Source organism: Carassius carassius, chromosome 27 (assembly GCF_963082965.1).
Source record: "Carassius carassius chromosome 27, fCarCar2.1, whole genome shotgun sequence".
Classification (NCBI taxonomy): Eukaryota; Metazoa; Chordata; class Actinopteri; order Cypriniformes; family Cyprinidae; genus Carassius; species Carassius carassius.
This window is the reverse complement of record NC_081781.1, coordinates 29268253-29289683: the sequence shown is the minus strand read 5'-3', so window position 1 is coordinate 29289683 and position 21431 is coordinate 29268253. Positions and strand designations below refer to the sequence as shown.

General features: G+C 37.8%; 2 protein-coding genes across 4 annotated transcripts in view; both read right to left on the bottom strand.

Moving 5' to 3' along the window:
• The window catches only part of scara5 (scavenger receptor class A, member 5 (putative)), a 189506-nt gene that overhangs the window by 161240 nt on the left and 6835 nt on the right, over window positions 1–21431 (bottom strand). For all 3 annotated transcript variants that reach the window (XM_059513342.1, XM_059513344.1, XM_059513343.1), the window contains exon 2: window positions 8137–8258. In XM_059513342.1, the coding sequence (XP_059369325.1) occupies window positions 8137–8248 (112 nt within the window). In that variant the 5' untranslated portion in view covers window positions 8249–8258. The remainder of the gene's footprint in view (window positions 1–8136; window positions 8259–21431) is intronic.
• LOC132107372 (E3 SUMO-protein ligase ZBED1-like) lies at window positions 14039–16353 on the bottom strand. The gene is made up of 2 exons (XM_059513596.1): window positions 16136–16353; window positions 14039–15170 (listed from the first exon to the last, which is right to left on the bottom strand). The coding sequence occupies exons 1-2, from the start codon at window positions 16336–16338 to the stop codon at window positions 14039–14041; spliced, it is 1335 nt and encodes a 444-aa protein (XP_059369579.1). The 5' UTR covers window positions 16339–16353.

Here is a 21431-nt window from a genome sequence, read left to right as displayed (position 1 = left end):
GTAAGATCATAGGCACTACAGATGCTTCTCAGTGCTTCTGCTGCCTTGCCTGTACGGGCAGCCTTCTGCCTGTAAACAGCAATCAGTCGAGGAGTATGGTTGTCCAGCTCTGCATAGAACTTGTTTTTCAAGCTGATATTAGTAATTCTGTGGAATTCTGCAGCAATCTGAAAGCAAGCATTCAAACGAATAACATAAAGAAATGTTAAATAAGAAAACAAAAGTAACAGACACACATAAACACAAAAAAAATGGAATCTAACAGATAACAACTGAGAAAATTACCTGAGATTCCAAACGAAGTGCAGGCCACTTTTCCAAAAAGTCCTTCACTGGTTGTGATGGGTTATCTACAATGATCTGTTTGCGACGCAGAGCAAATGTACTTTGCATGAGTCTCTCTATCAGCCCAAGACTTCTTTCTGTCTTAGACACTTCCTCAACTATTTGCAATCTTTGTTGTTCCAAGCTTTCAGCACTCTCTCCTTTTGGAAAATTTGGTAGGTAGTTTACCTCAGCTCGACGAGCTCTTTTGATGTTGGAGTGGGGAGACTCCCTCTCTGGATTATTTTGGCTTCTCTTCCCCGAGTTAACAGCCACCTCTTGACAGCCAGATCTGCTGAGTTTTGTGCGAAAGTTGCCCATATTAAACTTTAAACTTGTCTTCCAGCCATACCATCCACATTGACTTCCTGGTTCTGTGAGGCAGGGGTGCTTCGAAATAAGAGCCTCAGCTGCTTTAGCTACTTCTTTGTCGCTGGGGTAAGCCTTAAAGCTGTGCATTGCCTTGGCCATATTTTCTAGAATGTCGTGTTTTTGGCCTTTAGTTAATTTTAAGAACTTTCCACTGTTTTGATAGGCCATATTTCCACCATTGAGGCTGTGCTCGACATCATAAGAAAATTGAGGAACTGGGAAGACATCAGGCCAACTCTGCAAGCGTCCTGGGGCATAAGGGAGTATTTCTGTGTGTGAAGTTGCAGCTGACCCAGCATCAGTCTCAGATCTGTGTACTTTCAATACAGCCTTCTCTGGCAGTTCTGAAATGTCTGTTAGAAAGCAGAGTTGCCCCCCAAAGTCTGGGTCTTCATATTGGGGGTTGAAATCAAAATCAAGACGAGGTCTGAATTTCTCTTTAATCACTGTAATCAACTCTTCTACTGTACTTGGGCGTGTAGAAAGGGTCATCTTGTGGGCGATGTCAGGAGCAATGTAAACTCTCAGTAAAAGTTTCTGGGATTCTGCCATCTAGGAGACAAAAACAACAAGGTAAAAGACAAGTTAAAAATATAGTTTCGAACAAGATGGACTGGACATGGATTTCCAAATAATGTAGAAATCTTACCTTATTGTAAAGGTAGAAATCGCTTTGGCATCAACAGCACTTTGCCCTCTATGCTGTAGGCAGAAAGGGGGGATGTGTCACTCAAATCTGTTATTGTTTTAACAGATATATCACCTAAACACAGATTAAAGGCTCTTAGGTGTTCAATATAATGGGACTTGTGCTCCCTGCATAGGAAGGCCACATGATCGTTCACAAGGAGGATTGACTCAGTTTTACAAAACTGAGGTAACCCTGCTTCAAAACCAGCAGGAAAATATTCCCCAGTAGAAATATTTGTCCCATCAATGGTGATTTGAGATGCACAGTATATAGTGTTACTATCAGTCTTCTGTTTAATATACTGTATTGCCACTTCAGGTAGTGTTGAAACTAAAACAGATGTCACAGCTGATGCCTGCAAATGTTTGAAGAACGCTGGCGCACTTAGATGGTAAGCCATCATATGCTGGTGTCTGCTTGCCAGTGTCTTCAGCACATTTTTAAAGTTCTGTGTATCGTGCACAACCCGTTTGAAGAAGCGGTGTTTGCCTTCAAAACGCATAAATGTACAAGAGGTCCAAAACATCTGATCAGCTCTGGATAATGTTCGACGTAGTGATGCTTTGGCCTAAGCTTAAAATCTGGAAATACTTCAAGAAGAATTTGCCTGTGGTCCCTAATTTTACTCTGTAAATATTGAATCATCTCTTCAGTAAATGTTGGAGACAGCACTAACTCCACAATGTCTTTCAATTCCATTAACACTGCCCATGCACTATCTCCCTCTGGTACAACACTGCCAACCATGAATGGAAGTAGCCGAAGTAATGCAGCATTTTCATGACCATTACCACCTATTGTCATTTTTGTGGTATACGTTTTGGAAATTGGCTTGGGTCTATCAACCTTATCTGTATGCTGATATGGAAATGATTCAATTTTATTGTTCAAATAATCAAGTGTGAAGTGTTTCAGACGAATCATTTTTTGAATGCATAAAGCCAACTCTACTGGCACAATACCTTCAAGGAGGTCATGGAGAATATCAGGAGGGAAACCAGTAATTGGATGAAAATACTGCAGCTTTTGTTTTAAGACACAGTCCCCTTTCACACCACAATTACTTTCCCCATTTCTACTGGAGACATTCTGGACATGCAGATCATGAGTTACCTTAGTTCTCAGACTGAATTCACCCTCAGCAACTTCATGCGATTGAAACTGGTCTTGAGTTGCCAGACAGAATCTGCACACATACTCTGAACGGAATGACTGTACAAAGCCTGCCAATCCGTGAGCTGCAAGATTATCTGATGCAACAAAAAGAACAGTGCCTTTAACAGATTGACCAAGAGACACAATGAACATACCATCTTGTTCTAATGTACATATGTCTTGCAATAAAGGGCCAAGCACACTCTCATAGCCACAGTTCTGGACATCAGGAACTTTACACAGCAAAGCTAGCTGTATCACATGCAAAGCTGATCGGTATTTGCTAGGTAGATCAGCAAGTACCCAGTACACCGAACAGAGTTTGTGTATTTTCCTCGAAGTACCTAATGGATTTGCAACTTCTATCTCATCGATGTAAATCAGCAGTGGCAATTTAAACTCCTCTGATGCTGATAACAGCTCATTTTCTTGAAAATACAAACCATCTCGATGATTTGTGTATTGACCGGATTGTGAAGGATGTAATTCTTTAATTCTGTCAAGTACATCAGTATGTTTAAACAACAACTGAATCATAGGCAGTATTGGGACATAAACAGCTGTGCGCCCAGGTGCTACAACATACTGAAACGGCATAACCATTGGGTAATTTCTCTCAATAAAGGTTTTTCGTCGCTTATTTGAGGACAATTCTGCTCCTTTAGTAGTTGCACTGACAAAAACATTACTGTTTATAACAACACTAACAATTTCATCAAGAGCAGCTTCACTCACAGTATAGCAATGTCTCTGTAATACGTCATTAACTGCTGCTCTCAGCAGCGGCCTTGACAAAGAAAACAGCTGACACAAATGTTCTACTATTTCCTGTGCAGATATGTCTGACACATGAAGTATAGCCTGCATCTTCAAAAACAGAGAGGCTAAATTGCGTTGTAGTTGCGCTTTTAATTGGCTTGTGTCACACTGTATATCAACAATATCCAAAATGTCTGCATTCTCAGACTGAGTAGGATCCTCAAATGGAGGCTCCGCAGCTGCAGAACAGCCATCATCTTCAGCAACTACATCTTCAAAAAGGTCCAAGCAAGCTGAACTAACATCTACTCCATGGGCCCTGGTTTTGTGTGAATTAAATGAGGAGTAAACGTTTGTCGTATACCTACAGTTTTTATATGGACATGTTACCATTTCATGACTTCTCAAATGCCCTCTTAAATGACCAAAGAGATTTTTTTCTGAAAAAGGTTGCTTGAACCCACATAAAGGACATGTGTACACCACCTGGATTTCTTGACATGCGTGCCTCTTATCCTTCTCATTGTGAAATCGTGATACATGAATTTTTAGTGCATTGAATGAAACAAATGTGCAAATGCAGGAGTCATAGAGACACGGTAAAGGGCTAACCTTTGAAAAATGGCTATGTTGCAAACCATAATGGCCAAGTAACTGTGCTCGGGTAAGTGAGGAGGAATCACATAACCTGCATTTCCAATCCATCATGAAAAATCATGACCATGACAATGACAAGACATGAGCAAACCCTGAGCTATGCCAACCTCTAAAATCAGTTGTTATCAGTTTTAAAATGCTGCATACTTTTAGTCTTTACATATGTATTTTCACCCCCAAATTCCAAATTGTAATTTTACTCACATATATGCTCTGGTCTCACAAGTTTTAACCTGTAGAGAAAATAAAAACACAAATTAATAGTGAGGCAGAGACATGTCAAAGTCATTCAACAATTTCAGAATTTATAACATTTGGCTTCCATTGCAGCTAATTTAATTTTAAGCATTGGATAAAAAACAAGTAATATTGAATGAAAGTGGTTTTAATCTATTTTTTTTCTGTTTCAATTTAGGTTCTGTAACCGAAAAGCTTCAATACAAGCAACTGCGATAACCAGCAGTACCACAAATTAATATCCGTGCAATGCGAGCATACATCAACTATGTCCCTAAATGGTTAAAATTTAGATCAATCACTCCACAAATAACATCAGGCCTAAAGTGTGCCTGATCATTTTAGGTCGTCTATTAGCTAAACGCAACAATAGTTTCAGTTTGATGACTATATTGTCACATTCTGATGCAGATTACTAGAATAACTTTTTAAAAAGTTTTAAGAAGTACTTACCAGATTATAGCCGCTAAACAAACCGCAGCAAACACAGAAACGATGACGATGATGAACGATACTGATTCCACAGAACCACTTTGAGGCAACGACTCCTGCATGACATAGCGGGCTTCCAAGTTCAAATCCGAGCGCTCAATTTCAAATGGGAATTATTTTTACTCCGTTATTTTTTACAGTCATTTGAGTAAAACATGAAATAAACGGACATGGAATGATATGTTGACTCTTTGTTGCGTTTTGTATAGTTTTACCTGGTATGGTATGTTATGTTTTTAAAAACATGCAAATAAAGTAAACCGAGTAGACTCTTCCTTTTCGTTGGCAGATTGGAACGCGATAAAGCCTCATTACTGCCACCAAGAGGCAAAAATGAGGCTTTGGTAATTCGTTTTACTTCGTTGTTATTTTTACAGGCATGAAATAAACGGACATATCATGATGGTCATGTTGACTAGTATGTTTTGGAGAGTTTTACCTACTATGTTTTAAAAATAGCAAATAAAGTGCACTGAGTACACTACAATTTAGATTCATGCATTTCCATTAATAGTAAAATTCCATCAAATTGAATTAAATAACCCATACATATTTTAATTGAATAACTGAACAATCCATCCCTAAGCAATTATTCAATTACAATATGTAAGGATCATTAAATTCAATTTGATACAATTTTACTATTGATTTTTGTATATCTATTAAAAAGGCTTTAAAATGTTTTTGAGTGTAGAGACTCTTCTTTGTTGAATTGGCAGATTGGAACGCAATAAAGCTCATTACCGCCACAAAGAGGTAAAAATAAGGCTATGGTAATAATATGACGTCATGTTTTACTTATTTTATTTAAGTTCCTGGAAGTTAAAACGCCCAAATCGTTGAACAAACTTAAAAGTTTTAAGTTGAATGAACTTTTTCACAGTTTTAAGTATAGTTTACTTATTTTTTATAAGTAGGTTATACTGTTCGGGATGTACATGTTACAGTGTACATGACACCCATGTCTGGTTCTTGCCAAAAAAGACGTGCTTATGATGTTTAATACACAGTGGCGGAGCCAGGATGTTTGTATGGGATGGCCAGGGAGGGTCAGCAACCAGTCTGGGGTAGCACAGAAATCTCCATTATTTCAATATAAAAATATGTTTGATTATAATGTACTGAACTGTTTAAGTACCTAAAACACAACTGAGCACAATTAATTACTACTTAACTACGATTGAGATATTTCTAAATTAGATCAAGCAATACTGGGTGAATATGACAATTTTTTTTATTATTCCTCACCTCCAGGTATTTTAATAAAGGGGCTCACTATAGCTTTATTGTTTCTTCAGCTTCTAGAAACTCCCAAATGCTTGCTCTCCAACATTGCATACTCCTGGATGAGGCATGTGTAGTGATGATAAAATTTGAAAAAGGCCGGTCAACAGTCATAAATGCCAGAATATAAAATGTTATGGATTTAAATGTTTTCATTTTTGCATGTTTTCTAGTATAAGTTCACTGTGCTCGAATTTATTTGTGCATTAAATTACAAATAAAAAAAATACATATCATCTTTGCCTTATATGGTAGGCTAATCTGGAATTGCAGAATATATTTTAGTATATGCATTTTGCAGTTTTAATCACTGTATACACATACATTTTGTATCGTATAGGTGTTTCATTGTTCCATGTTCATTTGTATTCTGCACATAAGGTTTAAATGCATAGTGAGTGAAAGTGACGTGACATTCAGCCAAGTATGGTGACCCATACTCAGAATTCGTGCTCTGCATTTAACCCATCCGAAGTGCACACACACACACACACACACACACTGTGAACACACACCCAGAGCAGTGGGCAGCCATTTATGCTGCGGCGCCCGGGGAGCAGTTGGGGGTTCAATGCCTTGCTCAAGGGCACCTAAGTCGTGGTATTGAAGGTGGAGAGAGAACTGTACATGCACTCCCCCCACCCCCAATTCCTGCCGGCCCGAGACTCAAACTCACAACCTTTCGATTGGGAGTCCGACTCTCTAACCATTAGGCCACGACTTCCCCGAAAAATATTTCAGAAAAAGGGTACAAGTCTTCTTCTCCATTTTTAGTGTACATCTGTGGCAGAATTACAGCACCACATGCTGGTCTGGCATGTATACTAACTACATCGTTTTGTGTTGGTTTTGTGTGGATGCAGATATCTCTTGAGACAAGGGGGAAAAAAAGATTGAATAGGGAAAGCTCTGACTTCGTGTGGATGTAGCATATTTATGAACAATTTTTGAGAGAAATAGGCCTTTTGTGTACTTAGAAAAAGTCTTAGATCTTTAAGTTCAGCTCATGAAAAATGGGGGCAAAAACAAAAGTGTTGCATTTGTAAATTTGTTCAGTGTATTTGTGACAAGCTGACACAAAGTTCAAATGATTTAATGTAAGTTTTCTTTAGTCTGATTTATTTTCAAGATCTGAGGTAAGATATCTAATGTTGTGTTTACTATGGCTATAAGGATCATGCAAAATAATATTCAAACACACATTAGACAGTTTTAAAATTGAATAAAGCATATAATCATTACCTGAGGTTCACTGTCATCACTGTCATATGTTGCATGTTGTTCCTGCTGCGATGTCGCAGAAAATAAATAAATTCTAAAATAGAATTGTCGCTTGTGGTGCACGTGTCGCTGTCGTGAGTGGTTGGGACAAAAACTACACAGAAAAGATACTTTTTATCGCGTTGCATCACGTCTAATATTTTAATCTGCACTTATGGAAAGTGGAGAGAAGAGATCCAGTCCTGAGATGAGCAGTATATGGTATATGTGCTTTTAGTTTTAGCTCAAGTATGGTTTTCAGGAATTCTAACTACACCTCTGGCGATGTTATAGTTTCTGTTACTGTTTTCAACAAGATTTTCTGCATATTTTCTTTGGCATTCTCAAATGACCTGCTGTTTAACATTTTACATAGACGGATGAACAGTAATAAGCATCAGAAGGAGGAAGAGAGAGACAGAAAGTACTGTCAGACAACTGGGAACTGACAACTGTATTGACAAATTGGAGATGAAGTATTGTTTTTCCAAGAGTTAAACTATAATCTAGGAAAGTCTAGTACCAGGACATGCAAGACTGCCAATGAGCTTTTTGTGAGAGAGAGATCTGAGATGAAGTAATAGAATAGTAAGAGACCCTTAATTCCTCAGATGGGAGAACATTGATTACCCTGAGCCGTGCAGCCTAAGTGCCTGATTATAAGAGTTTATTTTCTTCTAAGTAAGACTGCAGCTATAGGGCAATTACATTTTCTAAAACTTTTATGAGAAATAATAAAATAGCAAATAACAATAACAAATAACAAAAATTCCAGGGTCTGACTGAGGTTAATTAAGAGTTTGAGTCAGCAGCAATTTCAAGATAATATGAAAGAAGGCTGTATTGTTCACATAGGAAATGAGCTCTGTGATAGATGCTGAGCTGGAGTGCTGTAAGATCCTTACCTTCTTCACACAGGTTGAGTTTTGAAAGATTCATCCCATCATAGCCCTCCTCATAGAATGAGCTGTTATCCCTGTCCTCATTGGTGATCAGATACATTGCCTTGTTCTCCATTCAAAACCCACTGGCAAAATGACAAACAAAAAGGTACAAAACGTAGCTGATGAATTGAAAGACGGCAAGCTGTGACCAACAGTTTTATTAGTTACATTTATACAATTACCTTTACAATATTTAGTTAGATTTATACAGATTCTTAGATTTCAACAAATAATTTGGTAATATGTACACTTCAAGTGTACTGTTTAAATTTCTCATAAATAACAATAGCCTACAATGTAAATGGAAACAACTGGAAAGAGTTTATCAACATACACTTGTCATTAGCATTATCATTCGAACCCATCGCTGTTTTCTTTTCTCCTCTCTCTCGCTCCAGTTTTTCACAAGTTCATCAAACAACTGTGGTAAGGATACTTCATCAAGCACGGTGAGTAATGGCTTCTCCTGCTATTGTTATTTGCACCTCTTGCCACATGTACAGTTTATCTATCTCTGTCGCAGATGAGGGATTCACATGTGATAAATGCAGGGAAATAGTTAGGCTGACAGAGAAGATTTCAGAATTAGAGAAACGCATCCAAACTTTAATTGAGGACAGTAAGAATGTTAGGCTCTAGATACGGCTTTGGAATTCCTGTACAATGCTCGGTTCCGGCAACAGAGCCCCTGCAGCAGGGCAACTGGGTGACGGTGAGGCAGCGTAGTCGTGGGTCAAAACACCGCTCTTCTGTTCCGATCAAAACATTAAACAGGTTCTCCCCACTCAGTGATGCACCCACTGAGAAACCTGATGAAAGTGCTCTAGTTATTGGTGATTCTATTGTACGGAACGTGAATATAGAGACACCAGCCACCATAGTCAAATGTTTACCGGGAGCCAGAGCGCCTGACATCTTGGCAAATTTAAAAGTGCTGGCTAATGCTAAACGTAAATACAGTAAGATTGTTATTCATGCCGGCACTAATGATGTTTGACTTCGCCAGTCGGAGATCACCAAAAAACAAGTGTGAGCTTGCAAGCATGATGTCAGACACTGTAATATGCTCTGGTCCCCTCCCTGCTTACCGTGGTGACGAGATGCATAGCAGATTGTCATCACTCAATGGCTGGATGTCTAAGTGGTGCCCACAGAATAACATAAGTTTCATAGACAATTGGACAAGCTTTTGGGACAGACCTAACCTGTTGAAAAGAGATGGTCTTCATCCCTCCTGGGGTGGCACCACTCTTCTCTCTAGAAATATGGCAAATAGTCTTAGTGTTTATACTTGACTAAAGAGGGCCCAGGTAAGGAATCAGACAGAATGGCTAAACCGACCGTCTGCTAGCTGCCTCACATCACAGAGGTCAGTTAATTCTCAGCACATAGAGACTCTTTCACCTAGATATCACACTATAGAGACTGTGTCTGTTCCCCAAACTAGAAAATACAAAAAACGTCCAAACCAAGTTAAGATTAACAATTTAATTTGTTTTTAATAAAAAACAGATGCAATACGTATAAACAAATGCTAAAGCTTGGCTTATTGAATATCAGATCCCTTTCTATGAAAACACTTTTTGTAAATAATATGATCACTGATCATAATCTACATGTGCGGTTTGACAGAAACCTGGCTAAAACATGATGATTACATTATTTTAAATGAGTCAACCCCCCAAAATTACTGTTATAAACATGAGACGTGTCTTAAAGGCAAAGGGGGAGGAGTTACAAATGACCTGCTCTTATCATCTGATCGTGGTTGTATCGCTCTATAAGTTTTATTGGATCTTAGTGCTGCGTTTGACACAATTGACCACAACATTCTTTTGCATAGACTTGAACACTTTGTTGGCATTAATGGAAGTGCATTAGCATGGTTTAAATCGTACTTATATGACCGCCATCAGTTCATAGCAGTGAATGAAGATGTATCATATAGATCACAAGTGCAGTATGGAGTACCTCAAGGCTCAGTACTAGGGCCGCTACTCTTCACGCTTTATATGTTTCCCTTGGGAGATATCATTAGGAAACATGGTGTTGGCTTTCACTGTTATGCTGATGATACTCAGCTCTATATTTCTTCGCGGCCAGGTGAAACACACCAATTTGAAAAACTAATAGAGTGCATAGTCGATATAAAAAACTGAATGAAAAGTAATTTCTTACTGCTAAATTCTGAAAAAACAGAGGTGTTAATTATAGGACCTAAAAACTCTGCATGTAATAACCTAGAACACTGTCTAAGACTTGATGGTTGCTCTGTCAATTCTTCGTCACCAGTTAGGAACCTAGGTGTGCTATTTGATCGCAATCTTTTCTTAGAAAGCCACATTTCTAGCATTTGTAAAACTGCATTTTTCCATCTTAAAAATATATCTAAATTATGGCCTATGCTCTCAATGTCAAATGCAGAAATGTTAATCCATGCATTTATGACCTCAAGGTTAGATTATTTTAATGCTTTATTGTGTGGTTGTTCTGCACGCTTAGTAAACAAACTAAAGCTAGTCCAAAATGCAGCAGCAAGAGTTCTTACTAGAACCAGGAAGTATGACCATATTAGCCCGGTCCTGTCAACACTGCACTGGCTCCCTATCAAACATCGTATAGATTTGAAAATATTGCTTATTACTTATGAAGCCCTAAATGGTTTAGCACCTCAGTATTTGAATGAGCTCCTTTTACATTATAATCCTCTACGTCCGCTACGTTCTCAAAACTCATCCTTTTCCTATTTGGCGCCTAAACTCTGGAATAACCTACCTAACATTGTTCGGGAGGCAGACACACTCTTGCAGTTTAAATCTAGATTAAAGACCCATCTCTTTAACCTGGCTTACACATAACATACTAATATGCTTTTAATATCCAAATCCGTTAAAGGATTTTTAGGCTGCATTAATTATGTAAACCGGAACCGGGAACACTTCCCATAACAACCTTTGTACTTGCTACATCATTAGAAGAATGGCATCTACGCTATTATTAGTCTGTTTCTCTCTTATTCCGAGGTCACCGTAGCCACCAGATCCAGTCTGTATCCAGATCAGAGGGTCACCCGGATCCAGTACGTGTCCAGACCAGATGGTGGATCATCACCTAGAAAGGACCTCTACATCCCTGAAAGACAGCGGAGACCAGGACAACTAGAGCCCCAGATACAGATCCTCTGTAAAGACCTTGTCTCAGACGACCACCAGGACAAGACCACAAGAAACAGATGATTCTTCTGCACAATCTGACTTTGCTGCAGCCTGGAATTGAACTTCTGGTTTCCTCTGGTAAGAGGAGAACTGGCCCCCCAACTGAGCCTGGTTTCTCCCAAGGTTTTTTTCTCCATTCTGGCACTGATGGAGTTTCGGTTCCTTGCTGCCGTCGCCTCTGGCTTTCTTAGTTGGGGTCACTTCATCTACAGCGATATCATTGACTTGATTGCGAATAAATGCACAGACACTATTTAAACTGAACAGAGATGACATCACTGAATTCAATGATGAACTGCCTTTAACTGTCATTTTGCATTATTGACACACTGTTTTCCTAATGAATGTTTTTCAGCTGCTTTGACTCAATGTATTTTATTTAAAGCGCTATATAAATAAAGGTGACTTGACTTGACTTGACTTAACTACCAGACAAAAGTTTGGACACACTTTTTAATTTAATATAATAGTCAACAAAACCATGGTAAATACCCCTTAATATGTTTTCTTCTTTTGCTTTGATGACAGCTTTGCACACTTGTGACATTCTCTCAGTCAGCCTCATTGGGTACACTTTCAGGAACCTTGTGCTTCTTGGCCCAAGATTGTAGCTTGTCTTACGAAATAATGGTTTCTTTGCCACAATAGGGCCCTGAAGGCCTGACTCATACAGTCTCCCCTGAACAGTGGAGAATTATGTCTGTCTCTTTAACTATCACAATCATTTATGTGTGCTGTAATCTCAGGTGCTGTCAACAGGTGGTATCTGAGGTTGGTAGTTCTAATAAACTTATCCTGTGCAACAGAGGTAGCTCTTGGTCACCCTTTCCTGGGTCGCTCCTCATGAGAACAAGGGTGCTTCTCAATATCCCTCCTCGTCTCTTCGCTCCTCCGTCCTCCATCTTATGACCCGGAAACCGATCGAGCACAGCCATCTTGAAGGACATCTCAATTCTCTAATTGCACCATTAGGAGGCGAGGATCGAGGAGGGAGGAGGCTTCATGAGGAGCGATGAGCGAGGATACACAGGTGTATCCAATGCGGAAGTCTTTTATCGACTTAACGTGAAGCACTTATAAATTCTCCTCCCCCTTCACATCTGTTGTAATAATTTTTATTTATATTTTACCTTTCCACTTCAAATAAACCATGCATGTCATATATTTCAAACAGGGCATCTTGCTTTATTAATATTTATTATGAATGTCTTAATTAACAAACTTTAACAACAAAAGGGCAGATCCCTTTAAACACAGCTGATGAGACTTTGAAGTAACGCTGAAGGGAGTGAGGATAAATCATTTCACATGATTCAAGTCCTCCATCCTCACGTCTTTTCCTTGCGTCCTTCCCCTCGCATCCTGAAGAGGTGGAGATAAGACATGAGGAAAGGAAACGAGGATGCACAAATAAGAATTGAGAAGCACCCCAAGTTTCATCATAGCATTTGATGGCGACTGAACTTGAGATTTTCTTTGAGAAGTTCTTGAGATTTTTTTGGATTGACTGACCTTTGTATCTTATAGTAATGATGGGCTTCCTTTTCTAGTTTCTTAACTGAGTGTTTCTTGCCATAATATGAATTTGTACAGTAGTTGTAGTAGCACTAATAGGGCTATTGACTCTGTAACCACTCTTACCCTGCTCAAGAAAACTGATGGTCTAAGGCACATTAAGAAGGCATGAAATGTCACAAATGAACACTTTTCAAGGCACACCTGTGAAGTGAAAACCATTCCAGAAGACAACTCTGCAAATCTGATGAGAGAATGCCATGACTCTGCCAAGCTGTTATAAAAGCTAAATGTAGCAACTTTGGATGATCTTAAATATAAAACTGGGCCGTTATACTATTTTTTTTTTTTACTTCATAGATCCATACATATTCTTTCACATTTTGGATGACTTCAGTATTAATATACAGAGTAAAATCCAGTGTTAAATTAATTAAATTGAAAACTATATATTTTTTAAACCGGGACCCAGAGCGGATAAATTTGAAAACGCCGCCTTTGTGTTTTCGTGTGGACAGCGAATCTGTATATTTTCTGAAACAATGATGCCATTAACCCATGTCTCGCCCCTAATCAGACATCTCTATGTCACGTATAGGGCTGCAACTAACGATTATTTTAATAATCGATTAATCTGTCGATTATTTTTTTGATTAATCGATGAATCGGATAAAAAACAAAAAACAAGAAAAGCATTCATTTCAAACTCTTTATTCAAAAACAGAACTAAAATCTTTAGAAAGTGCACAAACATGTTGCTCCTTGAACATCCCTGAGTTGTTATAATAATAATAAAATAAAATAAAAATGGACTAACACTAAAAACATACACATGTATGCCTTATATCTGCCAAATATATAGACTTTAGTTTTTTTTATAAAGTGCCACCTGAGCTGCCAGAACAATAAATAATTTATAAAAAATAAAGAACAATACAAATCAGAAAATTTAACAGGATTTGTTTGAATGTCAGAACTTGTTCTCTACACTACACTGCAGATGCACACACACACACACACACACACACACACACACACACACACACACACACACACTTACTCTCTCTCACTCCCTTTGTTCAGACACTTTGCATTGCAATGCAAAAATGTGAGCATGTCCAAATGCTCCAGGCTCAGGCAAAAATCACTGTGTTTGGTGCTCCATCTGAGAAAGCAGTCTCCCTTTTCCATCTCTCCTGCAACTGCTGCACCGCAGTGAGTTGGAAAGCCCGCAGCGGGGCTGACTCGTAGACAGCACTCTGGGTGGACTTCAACAGCCCCTTCACAAGTGGAGGTATTGCAGATATTGTTGCATATTTCTGTCCACTCATGAACACAGTGACACATTCAAAAGGTTTGAGCACTGTTGAAAGCTCTTCCAGCAGGCTCCACTGGTCTGGTTTCAGATCCAGGTACCTTTTGCCTCTCTGTGTGACAGAGCTGTCGGACAGTGTTGCTGTTACAGGCCACCTTTGCTCAAGCAGTCGACTTATCATATAGAATGTGCTATTCCACCTTGTGCTTATGTCTTGAACAAGGCTGTGCTCTGGTGTGGCCATTTGTTGTTGTTTCTCTCTGAGTTTACTGCTGGCTAGCTCGCTTTTCTTAAAATGTTCTACCAGACATCTTGCAGCCCCGACAGCTTTTTCAATGCTTGGATGCTTCAACGCAGTATTGATCACAAGTTGCAAAGTATGGCCAGTGCAACGGACAGAGGACCACCCATGCTTCTCCTCCAGGATATTTGCTGCAGCCACGATATTAGCACCATTGTCATGGACTATGGCAATGATTTTGCTAGGAGGAATTTCAAATCTGGCCACTACCTGCTCCAACCACTCTGCAATGTTAGATGCAGTATGTCTGTCATGCAGTGGCATGGTGGTGAGGCAGAATGACTGCATGTCCCAGTCATCTGTGATGTAGTGGCATGTAATGCCAAGGTAGGCTTCAGTTGCTACACTTGTCCATACATCAGTGGTGAGAGCAAGTTTGCTGTTGTTGGTGTTTATTGCAGTTTTCACTTCTTTGAATGTCTCTTCATATTTTCTCTCCATGAGCTTTGTGAAGTGAGTCCTGGAGGGCAGAGTGTAACCAGGGTTCAAGGTGTGGATCATTTTAGTGAAGCCATCATCTTCAACCATTGACAGAGGCCTCATGTCAGTGACGAGCATGTTGAGGATACTATCCGTCAAGATAGCGGCTTGCTGTGGTGTACATGATGCATTTCCCATCAAGAAGCCTCTCATGGTTTGCTGTTTTTTTCTGGAATCAAAAAGATAGTATGAGTATGTGTAATAGCAAAATTTTTACATCAACTAAATACATACTTACATACATACATGCATACCTAACCCAAAGAGCAATTACAGACAAGACACACACAAACACACACTCCCTCTCTCTCTCTCCCTCTCTCTCTCTCTCGAGTTCACTTGAAGCTTAGTCATTAAATTATTACCATCATTGTAGTAAGTGCAAGGTTCATTTATACACCACATTTAAACACAGCTTAAGATGACCAAGTGCTATAAAAGAACTTTAAAATTAGATTAAAAAGTACAACACACACAAATATATTTGTCATTAATAACCTATTTGGGACAAAGCACAGAATATACACTGTAAAAAATGCTTTTCTAATTTAGTAGTTTTGTCCTGTTCAGTCCAAATATCAAAAAAATCTTAAATCAAGATTTTTCATTCTTTTACTAGACACATGAAATAGCATAAGAAATTGTTTTGTTTTCTGAAAAACAACACCTCAAAATTAAGTGATTGTTAGTTTAAAACAAGCTAAATTATCTGCCAATGGGGTAAGAAAAATAATCTTAATGATATATAATCAAAAACTGAAGTTTTAAGCATCACTTAATTTTCTCATGCCATTTTTCTTGTCTAGTTATCTTGATTTAAGATTTTTTTTATATTTGGACTGGAAACGAGACAAAATTACTAAGTAAGAAAAGCTTTTATTGCAGTGTAGCTATACATGACAACAGATTGAAAAATGAATGGTCCAAAAAAGGCGAGTGAATAAAAACATGTCTTTAGTCTTGCAATGCAAAGTGCAAAGTAATTATACCACCCCTGCTTTACTACTCTTATTAACGAGCTAACGCTAACTTGTCATGCTTGTCAAGCTGGATAACGAGTATAAACACCAGCGGCAGGGACATTACGTTCCTCACGTCAATACGGAACAAAAGTAGGATTCTGTAGTGACTTACCCTGCTGTTGAACTCCCTTCCTCCTCATCAAAGACTCCAACATGTTTGCGTTTCAGGTGCTGGATCATTGCCGTGGTGCTCCCGTGCCATGCCATGTCGCTTTTGCATATTTTGCAGTTAACACACTTTTTCTGTTTATTTAGTGTGAAATGCTCCCACACCTTGGATGACTTGGGGCGCACGGATTTCTCTGCCTCCGCCATGTATCTTTCCTCTACCTCTGCTCATTTTTTTTTTTTTTTTGCTCCGCCCTGTCTATGAGGCGCCGAACTCTGCTAGCACTAGCATCAGTGCGCGAGAGAGACCGAGTGTGTTCATTCCGCTCCGCGATCAACTAAAGTTTTTATTTTTACATAATAATCAAACGTCTCTGCGTCGCGCGACACAACGAATCGATTATGAAATTCGTTGCCAACTCTTTTAGTAATCGATTTTAATCGATTTAATCGATTCGTTGTTGCAGCCCTAGTCACGTAACAGCAACAAAAACATGAACACACACTGAATGATTGTCTTTATTAACTAATATTAACACACATTAATAAATGTATTGTTCCATGTTCGTTTGTGTACCACGCGCAAGGTTTATATGCATAGTTTATGTCTTCTTCTCCGTTTTTAGTGTATCTCTGCGGCAGAATTACAGTGCCATGTGCTGGTCTGGTATGTATACTACATCGTTTTGTGCTTTCGTGTGGACGCAGATATTTCTTGAGACAAGAAAAAAAAAGATTGGATAGGGAAAGCTCTGGCTTTGTGTGGACGTAGCCTAAGACAACATTAAATCTCTAAAGATCTCAGCAGAAGACAATGAATCATCTCCACAAACAGCATCACCAACCTCACACATTATTAAACAGTTTGAATTTCTGTTTGTCATCTGGCAAAAAATTAAGTATTAAGAATTAACAGAGATTTAGATGCATTGCAACATTAATAAATTATGCAGCTGCATTTTTATTTTTGTCATTTTAATATAACTGCAACAACGTCGAAAGCATAAATGCACTACAGTTTTGGACAAATTGCAATAATAGACTCCGATACATGACTTTATCATAAAATCCTTGTCATCACATATGTGTTTAATACACTAAGGCCCGGTTTCACAGACAGGGCTTAGACTAAGCCAGGATTAGACCATAGATCAATTAGGACATTTAAGTAATTTTTATAAACATGCTTAGAAAAAAACATTACCGATGTGCATCTTAAAACTAAAAAGGCACTGATATATTTTTAAGATCAGTCAGTGCAAGTTTATTTCAGTGGAAACAGCTCAGACTTACATTTTAGTCTAGGACTAGTCTTAAGCCCTGTCTGTGAAACCAGGGGTATATAGAGACAGCCAAAGAGAAACTTAAATTTAAAAAGTCAAGTGTCAAGATGCAGCTGAAGTAACCACTATTCACAAAAATTGTAAGAAAAAAAAATTATTAATTCTCAATAAACAACTTCTGTTTTAGATAATCTAACTGGTTAGTAATGCATGAAGTTGGTGATGCTGTTTGTGGAGTTGTTTAATCATCTTCTGCTGAGATCTTGAGAGATTTAATGTCTTCTTTTATTTCAGTTGATTTCATCTAAGGCTGTGGCTGAAGTCTACGGAGCCCCGCACATGACATGCAGGAAAAAATAGTGGGCTAAATCGTGTGCACGATTTACTAATTCGTTCCCTCAATGTACTAAAATGTGCACACGATTACTATTGCGTTCCCTCAGTTTACTATTTCGTTCACTCGATTTATAAATTGTGCACACGATTTGCCAATTAGTTCCCTCGATTTGCTAAATCGTGCGCACAATTTAGCAAATCGACGGAACACAATCGTGTGCACATTTTAGTACATTGAGGCACTGAATTATTAAATCGTGCGCACAATTTATTAATTATTTTCTTGCATGTCATGTGCAGGGCTCTGTAGAAGTCAGTTGTAGTTCTTTTCTGTCTTTTCTTCAGTGATTCTGCTTGTTAACAGCAGGTGTTCATCACTAATGCTCAATCATCACTTTATTAATCACTTAATTATCTCATTAACTTTAACACAGCTTCAGTGTTAATCTAACGCTCTTTTAGAGTGGGACCATATATAAGGGTTATTCAAATCTTGCCCTGGAGGGCCAATGCGGTGCAGAGTTTGGCTCCAGCCCTGATCAGAGTCACCTGCCTGTGATTTTCTAATGATCTCAAAACCATTGATTAGCATGCTCAGGTGTGTTTGACTGGAGTTGGAGCCAAACTCTGCACAGCATTGGCCCTCCAGGGAAAGATTTGAATAGCCCTGCCATATATGCTTTGAGCAGTGTTAATTTAACACTCTGAAATTTACTGTGTACAATGCTGAAAAAAATCTAATTGTAAACAAACCGCAAAAGAATGTGTATCTGAACTTCTGACTGCAGTGTAAGTACACAATCACATGTAAAGGAGCATCTGAATTTGGTTTCATATAAAATTATACATACTATATAATGATAATTAAAACTTAAAATAATAATAATAATAAATACCACTGTGTGAGAAGCACAGCAGGATGAAAACATTTCTAATTACTAACCCAGGGCTGAATATTTAAGCATCATAAACCAGAACTGTTTGCGGTGTAAGTCTGCTTTGATGTAAATATCATACCTAAAACAGAAATCTTTTAAATAGTATTGTCTCTGCAATTCTTAAACTGTGGGCTTCCAGACAGTAAATGCATTTTCCTGGATAAGTTAACTTCAAAATGTATAAATTATTATTATTTTACGCTATTTATTTAGACTACTAGTTTATCTACAGAGGCAGCAACCAATGAGTACAAGGTTTCTCTTGGATGTTTAATAAGGAAATATATAATAAGGAAATCCACTGAAGAGGTCACTAAAACTTTTTATATTAAACAATTATGAGTGCGGTCTCCATCTCATATGAGTGTACACCATTCAGATGAATCTTCACAATAATATCACTTACTTTTAAATGTGTAAAGCCTTTTGAAATTAGCATCAATCTACAGAATACATATTTACTCTAGTGTTTTAAAAGGTATTAGGTTTATAAGGCTGTATGGTAGGCCAATAATTATATTCTTTACAAACCCATCTGATCACCCCAAATTTCTAAATCAATAACCAATATTATTAAATATTGACACTAGTAATTGATTATTTTCTAAATTGACATTAAAGATCGATCAATCATTGAAAATCAAAAAGACCCATTATTGGCTTTCTTCTGTAATGATGAAAAACAGAATTATACAAATACAATTATTCACTGTGTTTTTCTTATAAAAATACTTAAATATAAACTGCAAAGTTAGACTACATGTGTGATGTATGATAATTGATAACATTTAAACTAATAACAGACATGAACCCACATGACATCCAACATGATAAAAAAAAATCAGGGCGCTAACAAAAATGAAAACAATGTAATTTAAAAAAATAAAGAAAAGTTTATACGTGTTCAATACTAATTGCTCATAGTGTCCTTCATTTGTAAGGACACATGCTAAAAGAATATTACTTTTTTAAAGTAATGTTTTACTTTATTACTGCTGTTAAATTTGTCTTTATTTTAGGTGTGTGAAGTAGGGCTGTAGCTATCGAATATTTTAGTAATCGAGTATTCTACCAAAAAATCGGATAAAATGTGTTTTTGCTTAAAGTGCAATATTAATTATGCAAGAGAAAATAAGACTCCTGGGTCTCTTACAATGAACAAGTAAGTTTCCTTTTTTAGAAAAAAATATTTTTTCATTTTAAATGCATAAAATGCAATGCATACATCAAAAATAAACATTTAATTATTACCCATTGTTTCTCTGTCTGTACTTGTACTGTGAACAATGACAATAAAGTTGACAGATGAATTAAGTGCATTTAAGTGCCATTCAGTTGGGGTTTTAAATAAAGCATTTTCTGATGCACATTAAACACATAAAACATTAATTTAATTTATCTTTTAATTATTAAAAATTAAGCAAACTTAACTTTTTGGTAAACAAAGGGGATTAACTATTAAAAATAAAACGTGAAAGAAATGTTGTGTAATTAAACCTTAAAAAACGGACTTTTATTTTGACGGGTTGACGTACCTTTACAGTTCTGTGTATGTGATGTGATGCTAGTTTTAATCAAATCAAACGGTCAAATGCTCATGAAGTGACTGTCAGAGCAGTTCTGGAGATGTTGTTCATGTGTTCACGTCTTATTTAGTGAGACAGCAGACGCTGAAATCACCGGAGCGTCACGCGTGCTTCAGTGTGTTTAATAAAGGAAGACGCGCTTCTGCTCCATTCATTAACACAGACACGCAGAACATGCAGGATTCATATTTAAATAGACTGTTCCGGCTTAATATTTACAGATATTAGTCCATATCGTGATTTGATGTAAGTGCAATGACCTATTTTTGATTATTTCATTCAAAATTTGGCAAATCCCATGCCATTCCACGTTAAACTGTAAAATCCTTTTTCATGACTGGATTCTGCGATTCCCTCCGCGTTTTCTGCATCGTGGAAATCATAGGGTCCTAGTTGTGGTATGCCAGCTCTATCTTGCACTGGACACACGCCACGATGTTCTCTTTACGTTTGCCCGCGCCCTCAAATCAAAACACTGCTGACTCCTTGCAGAATGAGATTTCAGACTCCGCGCTTGTGTCTCTTTCCGCTTTGTGGGTGACGTAAACGCGTTGTGTCACATTAAAAAGCATTGCGAAAGAACCTGACGTGAGATTTAAAATAAATTAAAAGAGGCTTTTAATTGTAAAATTAAATTGTAAAATTCCTCTGCCTCGATCATTTTTTGTAATCGAGTAACTCGAGTTACTCGAGGAATCGTTTCAGCCCTAGTGTAAAGTTATCTAGCATGACAAGCATAAAATATTTTCCTGAATTGCAGGATATTAAATATTTGCATTAATCCTTAAAGACTATATAGTTGAGTCATTAAATGCATTCTTAATAAGTTATACTTAGTTTTATATTTAGCATTTGTTTATAGCAGGGATAGGCAACGTTGGTCCTGGAGTGAGTTTATCTCTAAACCTAATCAAACACACCTGAACGAGCTAATCAAGGTCTTCAGAACCCTTGCAATGGGCTTAACTGGAACGTCCTAAGCCCTTGAACACTTTAAATCCACTATATAGTTGGTTAATTGTTTACTTTTTCCCCTTACAAATTTGTTTGGTGCAGTATTCTATATGTAAATAGGTATGTCTGGGCTGTTATAAAAGTAAAAAAAAAAAAAAGTCATAATCTTGTTGCATTGTGATCTATGGAGCGGCCTGAAGTGT